This window comes from Penicillium oxalicum, chromosome IV (genome assembly GCF_001723175.1).
Source record: "Penicillium oxalicum strain HP7-1 chromosome IV, whole genome shotgun sequence".
Classification (NCBI taxonomy): Eukaryota; Fungi; Ascomycota; class Eurotiomycetes; order Eurotiales; family Aspergillaceae; genus Penicillium; species Penicillium oxalicum.
Genome location: NC_064653.1, coordinates 1,606,005 through 1,621,997, shown reverse-complemented (window position 1 = coordinate 1,621,997; position 15,993 = coordinate 1,606,005). Strand labels below are relative to the sequence as shown.

Below are 15,993 nucleotides of genomic sequence, written 5' to 3'. Positions count from 1 at the left end.
TTTCTTTGACCATACGCAGCAAACAACATAAACAGGCCAGGCGCAAAAAGTACCGTAAAACCATGCAGTAGACTAGATTCAACCCTGGAGACGACTAGACCAATTCGAATTCCTGTTTGCCGCCGCCTCAGCGGGTCCAAGTTTTAAATCCTAGCCGCCCTTCCAATTTCAATGTGTGCACGGATTGGTCTGTGCCGAAGCAAGTCGAGAAGCGATACCCCCACCTGTCCGAGGTCCAGCTCCCTATCTTCTCGAACCTCGATGGAACTAATGGTATGGATATAGGGCTTGGTCCGGTTGTTTTGCAAACAATCACCGGGCGGATGATTTGTAATGAGGGAGCAATCGGCATATCCGTGCTGTACATTTACAGTGCCTGGCGAGACACCATTGGGCAACTTGGTACCATACACACTACTGTACAAACGGTATGTATGAATATGTATGGTATCTAAATGGGGTATTACTTTTAGTATGTAACTGAATACTACTTAGGTTGTCGCGCTGGGATGAATCATTCAGGTCGCCGGCTGATCCTCTACTTGAAGCGCTCGATGAGCACAGCTTCGGTCGTGCACCAGAATTCAACACCCACATTCCGCTGGCTCCATCGCTACACTATTTGTTCGATCCAGTGATACATCATGATCATGCAGGTCCTATGATATCGAGGGGGGGCCCACAAGTGACTACTGAACGTGCGAATTCTCCTTGCTCCACCCAGGATCCACAGATGTGACTGGAGATCTATGGAGTGCAGCAGAACACGCTGGATCTGTAAAATGATTCATGTCGGAAACACCCACCGGTTCCCGTGCAATGGCGGAAACCCTGCCCAGGCACAGTGGGCACTGATCTGAACTGGAGCGATCATATCTGGCAGAACTGCAACCATGACGCTTTGCCGGTAGACTGCTGGCTAACTGAGTATACTCATCCAGTGGATGAGTAGGGTGACTGGTAGCTGGCCCATGGCACACAGGCATGATAATCTCGATGATCGGGAGATTGTCCAGCTTCCGTTGTGCCTGACAGCATGCATTGAGGGAGATGTGTCATTGTTTGTTGCAGCATGCCAGAGCAAGTATCCCTGACGCAGTCACCATGCGTCACGGGTGTTTTCTAGAGTCTACACGTGCTTTACATTCTGTCGAAACTCATGAGGTCTGGACCTGCAACCGAGGCCCTTGAGGGTATCTCTGTTGATTTTCCTCTCTTGGATACAGAGTGCTTCAGCGAGATAAAATCGGATTCTATAAGGCGCCATTGAGGATTACATACACCGCGATGTATGTCCGGTCTCTTACAAAGTGATAGCTTTGTTGGCACCATTGATAAGGCCTGCATGAGAGCTAACAGGCGCAGATCATGAGTGGCAAAGCCTTCCTGGCACCATGAGGGGCCGGGACTTGTGGACTTGAACAGGCACTCCTTTGACGTTGATGGTTTAGCCTATGGTGTGGGTGTCGGCAAAAGCTCACAGGGAGGTAATGTGCACTTGTGCACTCTCGGAGGAGCCGACTGGCAGATGCTTGCCAGAGCAGTCTACCCTGCTTCACTTTCCACACCGAAGCGAGGGGAAATAGAGCCAGAAAGAGAGATAGAAGTAGGGAGAACTGGCTCGGCTTTGTCCGCTCAGGATGAAGGTCGTTGTTGAACAAGAAGAAATGGCTGACCAGTATTGCGGCAACTCCGTGCGGTGGCCCAGAGGGTTATTTCAATTAATCAGCGTTGCTGGATGATTCCCGTCCCTCCCGAGCCCGAGCCCGAGCCCGAGCATCTGTTTGATTCTTAACCACCAGTGGCCACGAGGGTTCCAGAGAGGCTGTGCCGCATTTGTCTGAGCCTTGAGAGATCAATCATCCACGGGCAGAATTATCCAAACTGGTGGGCTGGATACTGGATACTGAATATCAAGAATGAGAAAACTCAAACCCTTGGTGTCTGTTAGGAAAAGCAGAATCTCGCGTGGCTACGGTCGCGGGGATAGATCAAGATAGTCTCGGCTTGTGCGGATGATTCAAAAGGAAGCATCCTCAGAACTGGGCAGTGGGCACCGATTTGTGACAAGTGCCTCCGTCTGCAGTCCGTGCAGGGGACGGCAAAAATAGCAAGGGAGAACGGAGAGCTGGATGGAGTCGAGGGTTCAGAGAGACTACCTCAGGTAAGCCGACAGGGTCGCTGTCATCAGGAGGTCGTGCCACCAAGTACAGTCTCGTCTCGTACCGAGTCGAGCAGTATTGTAACTACTAGTCAAGTCTCCTGCACCGTGAGGATGCAGTGACTGCAATTTTTTGCTCCGGGAGTAAGTTTCTACCTAATTTCTTGGGAGTGGCGGGTGCCAGTCCTCGGGTGCCATAATATTAAGGAGGCACCTGACGCCTCTCCGCTTTTGCCCTCAAAGGCTTTTCAATCTCACTTTCCCTTCCACCAGCCCTACCGATCAGAAGCGCGGTCTGTCCATCTAATTTTGCATCTTTCGATTCTTCACCCTAGCCGATTCTATCATCCTAGATCCTTTACCGACCTCGCTGACCCCCACCGCCGCCGATTCCCACCGTGACCTCGGGGAGTCATCACAAGTTCTTCTCCCCTCCCACCAACCCCCTCTCGCTTGCCTTCCCCTCACTCTTGGGAATTCATCGGGCGCTGTATATATCCGTGACGCTGAGTTTCCCGATGTCTCTCGGTCAATAAGACTCTTTTCCTCCAAAAGGGTTTACATTTGCCATCCCCCTGGAATTCACTGTCATCCTGGGCTGTCATCCCTCCGGTTAGGGGCTGCCACCCCATCATCTTGACCATCCCTGAGGTCTTCATCACCTGCCCTGTTCCTCGGGGGCCCTTTTTCCTCGTTCGCGTCCAGTATCTGTCGGCTTCATCTGCATCGCTTTGACACTCTCTCACTTTCATCATGCGTGAAGTCAATTTTAGCATCCCGAATGTGAACAAGGCCTCGGTCAACATCACCACCACCCTCTATGACCGGCGGGCCCTTGATTGCACATCGACTCTTCCACTCATCAACTCGCTCAACCACCTAGCATACCTCACGACCTCTTCAGCCCGCATCAGAGATATTCTCACCGTCGATGGCGGCATCGAACGACTGGTGTGTATCCTGAAGGAGGGCCGGAGCAAGGATTTGATGGAAATGTGGAAATGGAGCCTTGCCTTTCAATGCGTGGTCAACATCGGAGTACGCGGATCGGAAAGTGTACGGACAAGAGTTGTGGAGGCTGATATGGTCCCTGTGATCGCTACCATTCTGGACAATTACATCAAGGTTGTGGACAAGGTCCGGTCGCGCGCCGAGCCCGACTCACACAAGCACACTTCGGGTCGACATGCTGCCAAGACGACTTCCTCCGGTCGAGACGCCTCCGATCGCATCGCACCACCAGATTCCAACAATCACACCGAAACCCGCCCTCCCTCTCGTCGACAGGCTCCTCCGAGCATCGAAATTCCCCAGCCGTTTTACCAAGACACTCAACCGACCGACTCAGATGCCATGGACATCACCTCCCCGCCTCGTGCCCCAATGACCTCTCCCCCCGAAAGAAGTACCTTTCGCCATGATGTCCACAACCACCGCGCTCACGATGTGCGTTTGTCCCGAACAAGTCATCGGCTACGGGCCATGCAACCTCTTGCCACGGCTATGCCGTCGATCGATACCAACGAGACCTTTGGTCTGCGGCCCGTTCGCGATACTGAAAGGTTGCCCAGCATGCCACCTGGGCTGCAAACCGGGCTCATCTCACAACCTGACTCGCCGACCACACCCAGTGTAAATGTGCACTCCCAATCTCGAACCCCTCCACAACCAGTACCTGCTCCCCCGCATCCTATCATCCGACAGCAGCCATCGGCTTCAGGCGAGTCAGATGATGCAAATGGCGAGGATTCCGCCATGGGAGATGATGTTGTTCTGGGAGAAAATCCGGGCCCTATCGTGGCACTCCCAAATAGAATGGAGATCGACGGCGTGGATGAGCAGCAGACGACCATGATTGATGATGTGTCCCCAGCACATGGTCTTTCGGTCACTGATCCCTCCGAAGAGGGCCAGGACGCCGAAACTTTCAATATTGCTCATCGTTCCGCGGTTGATGGCAGCATCAACAACGCGGCGGCTCCGCCAAATGGCGGTCTAGGTCTTTCGCCGACTCAGGCCACGAATAACCAGAATTCCCCTACCCTTGCCCCAAGCCCCTATGCCATGTATCTCCGTGATCGAAACGCGCCTGCTACGCAGAGTGTTCTCACCACAATGCCCCGGGATGAGGATGTTCTCATGTCGTTGCAGCTGCTGGCCTATGTGTCCAAGTACTGCAACCTGCGGACGTACTTTCAACGTTCTCATCTCGTCCCCAGGCTCAAAATTGACCGCGAACTGCACCTTTTGGACGAAGGTGCTGATCCGACCTCTCCTGTGGAATTTGAGGAGGAGGACGAATATCTCCTCCCCGACGATGTCAACATCTTTCCTTTGGTTGAAAAGTTCACTGTGAGACATCACTCGAAAGACATGCAGTATTGGGCCTGCGTGGTGATGCGAAATCTTTGTCGCAAGGACGAGTCACGCGGCGGTATTCGTCAGTGTGCATACTACAAATGTGGCAAGTGGGAAGAATTCCAACGCCAATTTGCCAAGTGCCGTCGCTGCCGCCGCACCAAGTACTGTAGCAAAGACTGCCAAAAAGCGGCTTGGGTCTATCACCGCCACTGGTGCCACACAACCCCTTGATCTCGTCCTCCCCGTCGACCGGCTACGAGACCATATCTTACATTTCTCAGACCTTTCCTCAAGTTTGTCAAGTATGCTCTGCTCCCGACGACTTCGAGGATCGAGGCCCAGCTTTTGATTCTCGCATGTGCATCTTGACTCCCGCATAGCGTTATACCGCATCTTCTCATATGTTTTGTTCCCATGGTCTCACGTCTCACTTGCGTCTAGCATTGCAAACTTTGGCGTTCCCAGTTCAACAATTATCATCCCTCAAAGATACCTATTTTTCCCGTCGAGTTTTGAATCTAATCCGTCATTTTCCATCATTTTTTGCGTTGTTGTCGAGTGTGCCCGACCATGAGTGGGAACCTCCTCCCTTCTGTCGCCGCTCTGCCCTCACCACTGTCGATTCACCTCCGCCTTTCAAGCTTATTTCAAAGTGTATATCTGTTCATATCCACATTTTCGTCCTCATTTATCATGATCTCCCGAACCATTTACTACTTCGCACCCCCATGCCGGCTCGCCTCGGCTCGCTGGGCGTGTCGCTGAGTGATATTTCTTCATACTTAATGAATTTCCTTTGTATCTAGATGGGCCACGGTGTCGATTTCTTGATCTTCTCTCGCGGTCGAGCAAGTCCCATCGCCCTTTTACTGGAAGTGCCTGCTAACGTTTGTGAATGGTCTTGATTTTGCTTCTTTTTTTACGCGTTATGAGTCTGCGTGTCTGCTCAATGTCTTCTACGTTTGCCACTCTCATTGAGAGCCCTATAAGGTTCGCTATTCCCCTTCACAGATGTCGCTTTGCCCGTATTCTGTCGAAAAAGAATGAACCGACTTGTGTGCGTGTACTGTACGTGTCTGTGTAGTGGACCCCCGAGGAAATCCTATGGCAAAGCAAAAGAGCTCCCTCGACCTTCCGGTTCTTATGCCTCTTTTGTGAACCCGTATGTGGCCGCCAGCCTCGATTCCAAATGCTCGCATGCGGTCAAGGGTCTCTTGCCCGGCTCGAGGCTTCCAGCACCACCACCAAAGCCCACTGCTGCGTCGCCCTTCAATCCACCTGTCTTCTGTCGATGCTCAGCTACAATTTGACTTGGCACAGGCACCAACTCGGTCGTGTCCACTGGATGGCAGAAGTACACAACGGTATATCGATCCTGTGGGTTCGGGCTCCGCTGCTCCTCCAGAGGAAACACCACCCGGTGCACGGTCGACTTGAGGAGCCCATCAGTCCAATAGCTCAGCAGATCCCCGATATTCACCAAAATTGGCGGGAAGGGGAACGCGTCAGGCTGGTCACCGGGAATGATGGGCACTGGGGCCCACGAGCCTTCGGGCGTCAGGATTTCCAGACCCGGTTGACCTGGTCTTTGGAAAAGCAGCGTGATACTGCCGTAATCGGAGTGAGCGCCGGCACGCACATCCTTGTCGTGTTTGTAAGATGCGGTCTCGGGCGAGAAGATGGATGGATACCAGAGGAAGCGGAGGATGCTACCTGTTGGACCACTGCTGGGGTCATGTCGACTTGCGAAGAAGTCTTCCGGCATCTAGTGGGTTGTGATGAGATGATCAGTTGGATGACCAAGCTTTTGCAAAAGACAGCTAATGGGGATTCCGAAAACTGCGTTAATTACCTCGAGGCCCAGAGAGAGCAAATCCAAGATCCTCTTGCAGGTTTTGTTGCACAGCTGAGCAAAGTCAGCGATCTCCGACTCGTGAGGTGTCAGAGAGGTTGGGAGAGGCTGTTGCGCCTTGCCATTCTTGAAGTCGCCGAAGTTCATAGCTCTGGAGAATAATGAGTCAACTGAGAAATTGTACGAATCAAGGCGAGTGTCCTGCGAATACCAAGGCACCTACTCTTTAAAATCACCGGTCTTTTTGTGTACAGTAAAGAGTTAGCTTTGGAGACAACCAGCTCTCTCTCTCTCTCTCTCTCTCTCTCTCTCTCTCTCTCTTCTCTCCTCTCTCTCTCTCTCTCTTTTTTTTTGCTTCTTCTTGCTGCTTGTCATCTTTCATGTTTGGACGTACCCGTTGATGCTCAGGATCCAATGTCTCTGTGTGCATGCCAGACCAGCCGCGATTCTAGAGGCCATCCAAGCGTTTTCCAGTCAGTTTTGTGGAAAGTTTAATTGATTTATCGGGACGTCTTCCTTCTCTGTTTCTTTTGACATCCAATCCCATTGGGATGGAATCCTCCGAGGTGCACTCACATTTGGCGTAATGCGACATGTCTCCTTGTCCGAGACCGGAGAGGCGAAAAACTTTCGGGACTATTCAAATGCAACGATGAACCATTAATACATGAGTGATCGGTCACGTTGACTCAGAGCAGCCGAGCACCAGCACGCGTAGTTTCTGAAAGACGGGGGGGAGAAAAGTCAAAGAGGCACGTACAAGGCCAAAAGCATGATCCACGTCCTGCGCGGTGAAATCCGTGCCCTTGCTATTCACGTACAAGAAGCCATATTTGGCCGCTGCATCGAGCATCGCCTTCCCCACGGCGGGGTCATGGGGGTTCGAGATGTCAATGACGGGTAGTTCGATGGGCACGGCGGTATTCGACATGTCAGGCAACGACCAAATGCTGGTTCGAGATAGAGGTATGGGACGTTCGGGCTGGAAAGAAATGGGAGGGTCAAAAAAAACACAAAAAAAGAAAGGGTAACACTGTCGGCAGAGGTGAGGTCTGGAATCGGGCGACTACTTCCGACTATATAGATTCTAGTGGGTCACTACTGAATCCGTAGGTTGGCGCCACATGGATGCGACGTCGGATAACTGCCCGCTGCTGGTACATCGTAGTGCATTTGATCATTTGATAGCCGACCGGAACTCATACGCCAAGACTCCAGCACGGGGGACTCGATTATCGTGTGACTGTAAAGAAAGGGTGGAAACATCTCCGGGTTATCGCACGCTGACTCGACTCGGCTTGAGGAGTGACTAATGGGATGCTCGGGTTCGCCAAAACGCCGACTGTCCATGGGTCTCCAGTCGGGTCTCAGAGGGTGGAGCGGACCGCTTAGGCGATATCCGTATCAATGTGCTGGAGGAGAGAGTCCCCGCTAAGAATGTGGGATGGAGCTAGCCATGATCGAGAAGGCCGAGGGAGAAGAAGTCTCGTCGATTGCGAAAAGACCGCCTTCTATCTGTCCCGGTGGAGGATCCATGATATGGCCTCTCGCATCATAAAAGGATCGGAAGGGTGGGGTAACTGTTCTACCTACTAATGTGAGAATGCTACCTAGGTATTCAAGCGAAATTCCCGTATGGTCGAGACGGCCGCGGGTCATAAAACATCGGCTTGTCTCTTCAATAGAGCATGTTGAATCAGTTGGTGCACATGTCACTACGTACTCCATCGTCGTCCACTCGCAAAAGCGCTCATGAAGCTGCCTGCTCTCGGAAGGCACCGTCGAAGATCAGCTTACCGAAGCTCTGCTGTATATGTACATTTTTATCTCATATCTCTCTGAGGTGCAATATGTATGCGTTTTGCAGTTAATATTCGCCAAAAGGATTTACCCGGACTTGCGATGCACGGGGTTCTACGATTGCGGTCTATCGATAGGCGGACAAGAGGGATAGAAAATCGTATTCAATAATTAGTGAGCCAGAATAAACGTATGTAACCAGGTAGAGAGAGCCCCTTCATGGAGATAATATATATATATATGTATATATATTTTTGATACTAAAACACAAGACGAGGGGTTCTCCACAACCACCGCAGCTTTTCTAGTATAGATTCGTGATCGCAGACGAGTCTAGAGCTCGGCACAAAATGAAGTGGTGCTGCTGGGTACCAAGTCCAACCAGAGTGGTAACATGTTTTGCTGCCAAACCCTCAGCGAGGCCCGCCTCCGCTTCCCCCTCCCGTCATTACCCAGTTGATCGCGAAACCTGGACCTCTGCCCGATCCAACCATCCTCCTCAACCTCCCCACATTCCCAGTTCTGCTCTTCCAAGGGCCTGTACGCTCGGCTCGGGGCTGTGAAACAACAACAGAAAAGTGCCTCTCAGCTTCACCCGCCATGCCGAGTAAGTCTTCGCGAGTCATCCCGGGCATCGCTGGGAGCTTTGACCTTGGCCATCACCCAGAACACGTCTGACCGGAAGTTTCATTGCTAGTCCGTCCCCTTGACGAATGGACCGTGGGCCGCACGCAGTCCCTTCCTCTCTCCGCACTGAAAGGTGCGGTCATTGGCCTCGATGCTTCCCACTACATTCAACAGCACCTGGTCAACCAGTCGACCCGAGAGGCCCTGCTCGGCGCCCTAGGCGGCTTTCCCTTCGCGCTCAAGGCTAATATCGAACGAGAGCTGCAGACCTTCAAGAGTCTCGGGGTGACCTGTGTCTTTGTCTTCAATGGACTAGATTTTGGCAAGAAAGATGAGAAGCCTCGCAACCAGGCGGCAATGGTTCGCTCGTTTGAGCAAGCCTGGGAGCTCTATGACCAGCAACAAGCGGACCAAGTCGTGGATGCCTTCAGCAATGCCGGTATGAAAAAACTTCTTGCACGCATGTCCGATATCTGGTCGCCTTCCATGCCGGCCACGGTCCCCCATGGCAGCCCGCCGGTAGCTCCTGTCGACGCTGACGATGAAACCTCAGGGACCCCACCCCCGGAAACCCTATACAAGTTCCTGCAGCGCACCCTCTCCCAAAATGGCGTATCGTTCATGGTCGCTCCGTACAGTGCATGCGCGCAGGTATGTTTTGCGCAATGGACAGCCCGTCCACGACGACGACGATTGAGCCGAGCCGACCCGATGACACGTGAGAGAGTTAAGACGTGGAAGCTAACCAAGCATTCCCCGAGCAGCTTGCCTACCTGGCCCGAGGCTCCAGTCCGGTCATTGATGCCATTTACGGACCTTCCGAAGCTCTCTTCTTCGACATCGATAAGCTCGTGACCCGCATCGACATCGAGCCTGCGCAATTCTTCTGGCTCACGAAACACACACTTCAGGAGGAACTGGGTCGCCTGTCGAACGAACAGTTCCTGGAATTCGGCCTCTTGCTTGGATCACCTTTCTTGAGATCCTTCCCGCTGTTCGAGAACCCGGCATTCCCTGGAAAGCTCCCTACCGTTCGTGACGCGCTGCCCATGTTCAATGCGGCCGGCCGGAGCGCCTTGACATTGTGTGCGCAATTTGAAGACGAGCGCCGCATGCAGGAGCTTGATTACACAAAAGCGTACAAAAGGGCGTACTTGGTCGTCAAGCACCATGTGATCATCGACATCGATGGACGGGTGGCCCCCATGCACCAGGAGCACTCCTCCTCCGACATGCATGAAATTATCGGGTTGCGACTTCCCGAGGAGCTGTATTTCTACATGTCCAAGGGCGTCATTGGCCGTGACGTACCTAACTGTCTCACCTCGGGTGAAATTTGCCTGAGTCTGCCTCTAGGAACGGAAGACACGGAGATCTACCGCCAGCTTGTGGCAGACACTCTCACTCCGATCAGGGCACAGTCCATTGGGCTTTTGGCAAATTGCCTCCACAGGTTCTACCAGACAAAAGTGATCACCATTCGGCCCTGGTTCGATGAAGACTCGAACCAAAGACAAATTAGTCTCAAGGGACTCCCCTCCGTCAAGGAGACTGTTCAGGCCTGGAGGGTATCCAGTGACAAGATGCCCGAGGCTGTGAAATCGATTCAAGCCCCCCGTGGCTCTTTCAAGTTCGGCCTGCAAAGTCTGACCAATTCTGAATTTGTGGCAAGGACGTTCGCGACCAAAGACACCCCCGTATGTCTCAACCAGATGAACAGTTCCGAGTTCATTGCCAATGAAGAGGTATCTCAGCTAATCGAAATTCTCCAGATCCTGTCAACGCAAGAAGATATTCTGTCGAATGTGGTTTGGCGATTCTTGCAGCTGCGTGGCTACGTGGATGAGAAGCACAACCTGACCGCATGGGGCAAATGTCTCGACCAAGCCCTCTCAAGCGTCGATCCTAATGATCATCTTGAAGATGCAATCTTCATTGCGATCGAAATGCTGCGCATGGATCTTCTGAACACAAAGAATTGGTTTTCACATGTCTCGGGTGGCCCCATGAGAGGATCCGGTACGTTTTCCCATGAAATTGACCGTGAAGCTCACTAGTGAAACGGGCGACTGACCAGTCCCATGCAGAGGAGGACAAGACATTTAATATGCTGGTGTCTCGGGTGGCATGTATTGCCAAATTGCAACACAAACCCATTGGATACTCTGGCCCTCTCAGCCGACAACTTCTGTGCTACCGTTCTCTCATCTGTGAGGTCCGCACTGCGCTGCGGAATCTCATTGAGTCGGTGCTGGCGAGTCTTCTCCTGAGCGGTGATGCTGATCGCGACCGTAAGGATTGGGTCCAGCTGGGTATCAAGTACGCGTGTCCCTCTACTGCTCCTGGCGATGCACCCCGCGGAGATGTACTGACCTTGACGATAGGCTTCCGTTTATTGACGACAACGACTGTGGTCTCGGTATCGCTGTGCGAACCTACCTGGACGACCTGCCGCTGCAAGCCAACCCCACATCACCGGAGGCTCGTCAGGAGGTCAAGTCCAAGGGCAAGGAATGGTTCCAGCACAGTGAAAGCTTCACCGGCAATTTAGATCTTGCGTTCAAACTGTGGGATGCGGTAAGTTTGGGAGGTTCCTCGGGTGTTTCTGTATGAACCGCCGGCCGGAGCTGACAATGTGTGCAGGTTTACCAGGGAACGCAAAATGCGGGCAGAGAGTTCAAGGAGGCGACGCTTTGGGAAAACGCCAATCGGTGGTTGGCAGACCGGCGATGAGGCACGAGGCACGAGATAGTCTTTGACCCAGGCACGATATGGATTGACCGGTCACATTCTTGCTTTGATCTGGAGGCATATTTTTGAGTCCATGAAGTTGTGAGCCACGTTTGGACCCGGCTTTGGGGACATCTTCAACCTCTGGGTGTATTGCTACCACCACGGACACGATGCTGAGCAGCCGCTTCTATTATGTATTACTACTATGGTAATCGATAAAACCTAAAAATTTCATTTCGGTACCTCGAGGCACACGGCTCGCTTGATTGGTACTCATGGGGGCGATAGCTTATGAGATGCTTGTCTTTCTCTCGGTCGACGATCCTGGACTCCTCCATACCTCGCCACTTCTACAAGATCAACACGATCGTGAAATAGAATCCTCAGTTGATCCCATGAAGCCCGGAGAGGTGCCTGACGAGTCGGCGTGTGTCTGTGCCCCCAACTCCTCCCCGCCACCGAGAGGATCTGCGGGTTCGGTGGGCCTCAAAGGAACCACTTGGCCTCTTCCAATGGTTTGTCATCCTTTGTCGAGCGGCAATCTGACGGGCATCTCGGTCGAACCAGCTGGATCTCTCAGGGGGGGAAAGATTTTCACTTCTTTCAATCGCTCACCACGCACTTTCACACCAAGCAACCAAAAACATGGCTCGTCTGAGCTTCCTTTTACTGGGCGCTCTGTCTGCGCTCAGCGGCTTCGCCAACGCCAGCTCCGCCGTCAAAGACCTGATCCCCAGCAACTTCGACCAAGTGGTCTTGAAGTCCGGCAAGCCCGCTCTCGTCGAATTCTTTGCTCCCTGGTGCGGCCACTGCAAGACCCTTGCTCCCGTCTACGAGGAGCTCGGTGCAGCTTTTGCTTTTGCTGAGGACAAGGTCACCGTCGCTAAGGTCGACGCCGATGCGAACCGTGACCTGGGCAAGCGCTTCGGTGTGCAGGGCTTCCCTACCCTGAAGTGGTTCGATGGCAAGAGCGACAAGCCCGAGGAATACCAGGGTGGACGTGACCTGGAGAGTCTGACCAAGTGGATCACCGACAAGACTGGCATTAAGCCTCGTGGTGCTGCCAAGGAGCCCAGCAAGGTTGAGTTCCTGAACGACGCTACCTTCAAGACCGTTGTCGGCGGTGACAAGGACGTCCTGGTCGCCTTCACTGCTCCGTGGTGCGGACGTAAGTCTGGACCATTTTCTCAAATGGGCTCCATGCTCTCAATGAAACATCCCCCTGAAGTACTAACGTGGCGTCGCTTCTCTGTTTAGACTGCAAGACCCTGGCTCCCGTTTGGGAGACCCTCGCAAACGACTTCGCTCTTGAGTCCGACGTTGTTATTGCCAAGGTCGACGCGGAGGCCGAGAACGCCCGTGCTCTGGCCAAGGAGCAGGGCATCACCGGATACCCTACCATCAAGTTCTTCCCCAAGGGCTCCACCGAGCCTGAGACTTACACTGGTGCCCGCTCGGAGGAGGGATTCATCCAGTTCCTGAACTCAAAGACTGGCACTTTCCGCGCCGTCGGTGGTGGTCTGAACAGCAAGGCCGGCACCGTTGCCGTCTTGGACAAGCTCGTTGCCGAGTACGTGCCCACGAAGGACTTTGAGAAGCTCGCCACCGAGATCAAGAAGGCCGCCAAGGGCCTCCAGGACAAGTACGCTCAGTACTACGTCAAGGTTGCCGACAAGCTCAGCGCAAACCAGGAGTATGCGTCCAAGGAGCTGGCTCGACTGGTGAAGCTTGTTAGCAAGGGTGGCTCTGCCCCTGAGAAGCTTGACGATCTCGTTTCGCGCAGCAACATTCTGCGTGGCTTTGCTGGACAGGCAGAGCCCAAGGATGAGCTGTAAATTAGACGCTTGCTTTTGTTCCGTTGAGCTCCTTGGTTCAAACCCGCGGTGTAGGGAACCCCTCATAAAAAGAACCATTTCTCCTGCACGCGCTCTGCACTACGTGATGAGCTACAGATATATCATCTACGCTACTTTCGCTGTACTTTAAGGAATTAGAAGCGTCAAAAGAATGCCGCGTGAGCCTACGCCACCTATCACGCGACTTTGGGCATCTGCCCATACACCCGAGAATAGATTCATTGCTCTTTACTGTTTACAGAGATGAATTGTTTTCGTCACTGCCATTATTCTTGAATTGAACAGGGTATCATTGTACTTGAAACAAGAGAAAAAGAAAAAATAGAGTTCTTGCCGTCCAGCTCTCGCCATGTATATGTATGGTGGACAAACTCCAGGCCTTCGGGTGCCGGCCTGTCAAGAATGAAATCGCTTCGTATACACAGCCTTGAAACATCAGAGCCCCTAGTCTTTTGGATTCCCTCATGTGGAAGGAGCAGCAGGAGGAGGAGCGCTTGGTGACTCGGCACTCGATGCTGTCAACGAGGCCTCCAATTCATCCAGGCGGCGTGTCATATCATCCACTGCGAGGCGTTAGTCGATCACCAACATTTGTCACTAGCTCGGGTGAGATATAGTTTGAGAGAGAGAGGGGACGCACATTTGCCAAACATTTCTTTGGAGACTTTGTCAAATTTGCCCTGCAATTGATCGAGGAGCTCATCGACCGCCGCCGTCAGTTGACCCTGGGCATCTGAGTTCTGAAGAGTGTCAGTGGAGGCACAATGCCGACAAAGGTTACGGCCGCTAGGAGTCCACGCATACAGATTGTGATAGAAATGACTCTTCCGCATTCGTTTTTTCGGGAGACTTTGAATCAGCCATAGCGTACGGTAGCAGCAGTAGCAGCAGTAGTAGTAGCCCAGACAAAGAAGCAGATGCAAGAGTTGTGGGACGGTACTGTGTATGATCTTTCTACTGTAGTTCAAATGACCAGATCCATTCTACGGATGCTCAGCAACAGGGACCATGTCACCGGTTGGGCTCCTGCCGATAAGAGCGGATCAACACTCTTTTCCGGGCCCGATGCAGGCTAGACTCCATTTGTCCCTTATCGCAGCGCTAACCCGATCAGGGTGGATCCGAGTTCAAAAAAATCCCGTAGCAGCATCTCAGCTACGCTTTTTGCAACCGAATAACCGACTCTTCACGTTTTCCTTCCCCCGTTCAGAACAGGCACCATGGTCAAACGAAGCAAGTTACTTCAAACTCTCGACGCCCACCGGGGCAGAGACTACAATGCTGAGAAGCAGAAAAAGATGGTGAAGGCGGCGAAGAAGCGCAAGTCTACCGATCAGACTCCCGCCAGCGCCGAAGTTAGCAGCAAGAAGGCCGAAGAGAAGAAGATTGCAGAGTCTGAGGATGAAGAGGAAGAAGAGGAGCAGGCTCAAGTTGCAGACGGTTCTGATGAGTCTGACAAGGAACAAGAGGTCGAGGCCGAGGCTGAGAACAAGGAAAATGAAGATGAGGAAGAAGAAGAAGAGGAGGAGAAGGAGGAAGAAGAAGAAGAAGAAGAAGAAGAAAAAGAAGAAGACATTCTCCTATCAGATCTCGAGGAGGATGAGCGAGAGGATGTCGTTCCTCATCAGCGTCTCACTATCAACAACTCTGCCGCGATCAAGACTTCCCTCAAACGCATCTCCTTCATCAACCAGAACACCCCATTCTCTGAACACAATTCGTTAGTGTCGAAAGAACCAATCGAGGTGACCGATCCCAATGACGACCTCAACCGAGAGCTTGCATTCTACAAGGTGTGCCAGGCTGCTGCCATCCAAGCGCGTGGTCTTCTGAAGAAGGAGGGCGTCGCATTCACTCGCCCAGGCGACTACTTCGCCGAGATGGTCAAGAACGACGAGCACATGGATAAGATCAAGAAGAAGCTGTACGAAGAAGCCGCCGGCAAGAAGGCCGCTGCCGAGGCTCGTCGCCAGCGTGATCTCAAGAAGTTCGGCAAGCAGGTGCAGGTCGCCAAATTGCAGCAGCGCGCCAAGGAGAAGCGTGATACTTTGGAGAAGATCAACACTCTGAAGAAGAGTAAGTCTTTCCTTTCCGCCGTCTATGATTGGCTTTTGGAAACGTTCACTGACATGCCCTTTACCTCTAATAGAGCGCAAGGCTGATTCTTCTGCCCCTACTGATGATGCCAATGATCTGTTCGACGTCGCAATTGAGGAGTCTGGTAAGCCCGAGAAGCGCAACCGTGAAGGCGGCCCCAACGCCAAACGCCAGAGACGGGACCAAAAATTCGGCTTCGGTGGTAAGAAGCGCTTCTCAAAGAGTGGTGATGCTGTTTCCACCGGTGACATGCGCGGCTTCTCTCAAAAGAAGATGAAGGCGGGCGCTTCCAAGCGACCCGGTAAGAGCAAGCGAGCTGCCGCCAAGGGTCGGTCATAGAAAATTTGCTGTCTTTGGAAATGGTCTGAGTAAATTTGAAGTTTGCTTTGGACCGCTATGTCCTTCTGAAGTTAAGGGAAGTGATGGCGCAAGGCGCAACCAAAATTCTTGTGGGTGGACATCCGCCATGCTTTTCTGTAATATTTTAGAGATTTACCTTGCATTTG

General features: G+C 52.6%; 6 protein-coding genes across 6 annotated transcripts; 4 read left to right on the top strand and 2 right to left on the bottom strand.

Annotated features, from left to right (window-relative positions):
• Positions 1–2,914: 2,914 nt before the first annotated feature.
• On the top strand, positions 2,915–4,753 carry POX_d05339 (MYND-type zinc finger protein samB; the record flags this gene model as incomplete). Its single annotated transcript, XM_050114187.1, has 1 exon — positions 2,915–4,753. The coding sequence occupies one exon, from the start codon at positions 2,915–2,917 to the stop codon at positions 4,751–4,753; it is 1,839 nt and encodes a 612-aa protein (XP_049969138.1).
• A 910-nt stretch (positions 4,754–5,663) lies between these two features.
• Positions 5,664–7,305, bottom strand: POX_d05338 (uncharacterized protein; the record flags this gene model as incomplete). The annotated part of the gene is made up of 6 exons (XM_050114186.1): positions 5,664–6,287; positions 6,375–6,525; positions 6,598–6,614; positions 6,769–6,822; positions 6,951–7,010; positions 7,135–7,305. The coding sequence occupies 6 exons, from the start codon at positions 7,303–7,305 to the stop codon at positions 5,664–5,666; spliced, it is 1,077 nt and encodes a 358-aa protein (XP_049969137.1).
• A 1,219-nt stretch (positions 7,306–8,524) lies between these two features.
• POX_d05337 (uncharacterized protein) lies at positions 8,525–11,534 on the top strand (the record flags this gene model as incomplete). Its single annotated transcript, XM_050114185.1, has 7 exons — positions 8,525–8,542; positions 8,592–8,781; positions 8,872–9,452; positions 9,566–10,820; positions 10,889–11,120; positions 11,186–11,378; positions 11,445–11,534. 7 exons carry the CDS (start codon positions 8,525–8,527, stop codon positions 11,532–11,534), a joined length of 2,559 nt encoding a protein of 852 aa, XP_049969136.1.
• Positions 11,535–12,179: 645 nt separating this feature from the next.
• Positions 12,180–13,369, top strand: POX_d05336 (Protein disulfide-isomerase tigA; the record flags this gene model as incomplete). The annotated part of the gene is made up of 2 exons (XM_050114184.1): positions 12,180–12,702; positions 12,792–13,369. The coding sequence occupies 2 exons, from the start codon at positions 12,180–12,182 to the stop codon at positions 13,367–13,369; spliced, it is 1,101 nt and encodes a 366-aa protein (XP_049969135.1).
• A 483-nt stretch (positions 13,370–13,852) lies between these two features.
• On the bottom strand, positions 13,853–14,254 carry POX_d05335 (uncharacterized protein; the record flags this gene model as incomplete). Its single annotated transcript, XM_050114183.1, has 3 exons — positions 13,853–13,953; positions 14,031–14,130; positions 14,195–14,254. The coding sequence occupies 3 exons, from the start codon at positions 14,252–14,254 to the stop codon at positions 13,853–13,855; spliced, it is 261 nt and encodes an 86-aa protein (XP_049969134.1).
• A 356-nt stretch (positions 14,255–14,610) lies between these two features.
• On the top strand, positions 14,611–15,826 carry POX_d05334 (rRNA-processing protein EBP2; the record flags this gene model as incomplete). The annotated part of the gene is made up of 2 exons (XM_050114182.1): positions 14,611–15,466; positions 15,540–15,826. The coding sequence occupies 2 exons, from the start codon at positions 14,611–14,613 to the stop codon at positions 15,824–15,826; spliced, it is 1,143 nt and encodes a 380-aa protein (XP_049969133.1).
• Between the last annotated feature and the right edge of the window lie 167 nt (positions 15,827–15,993).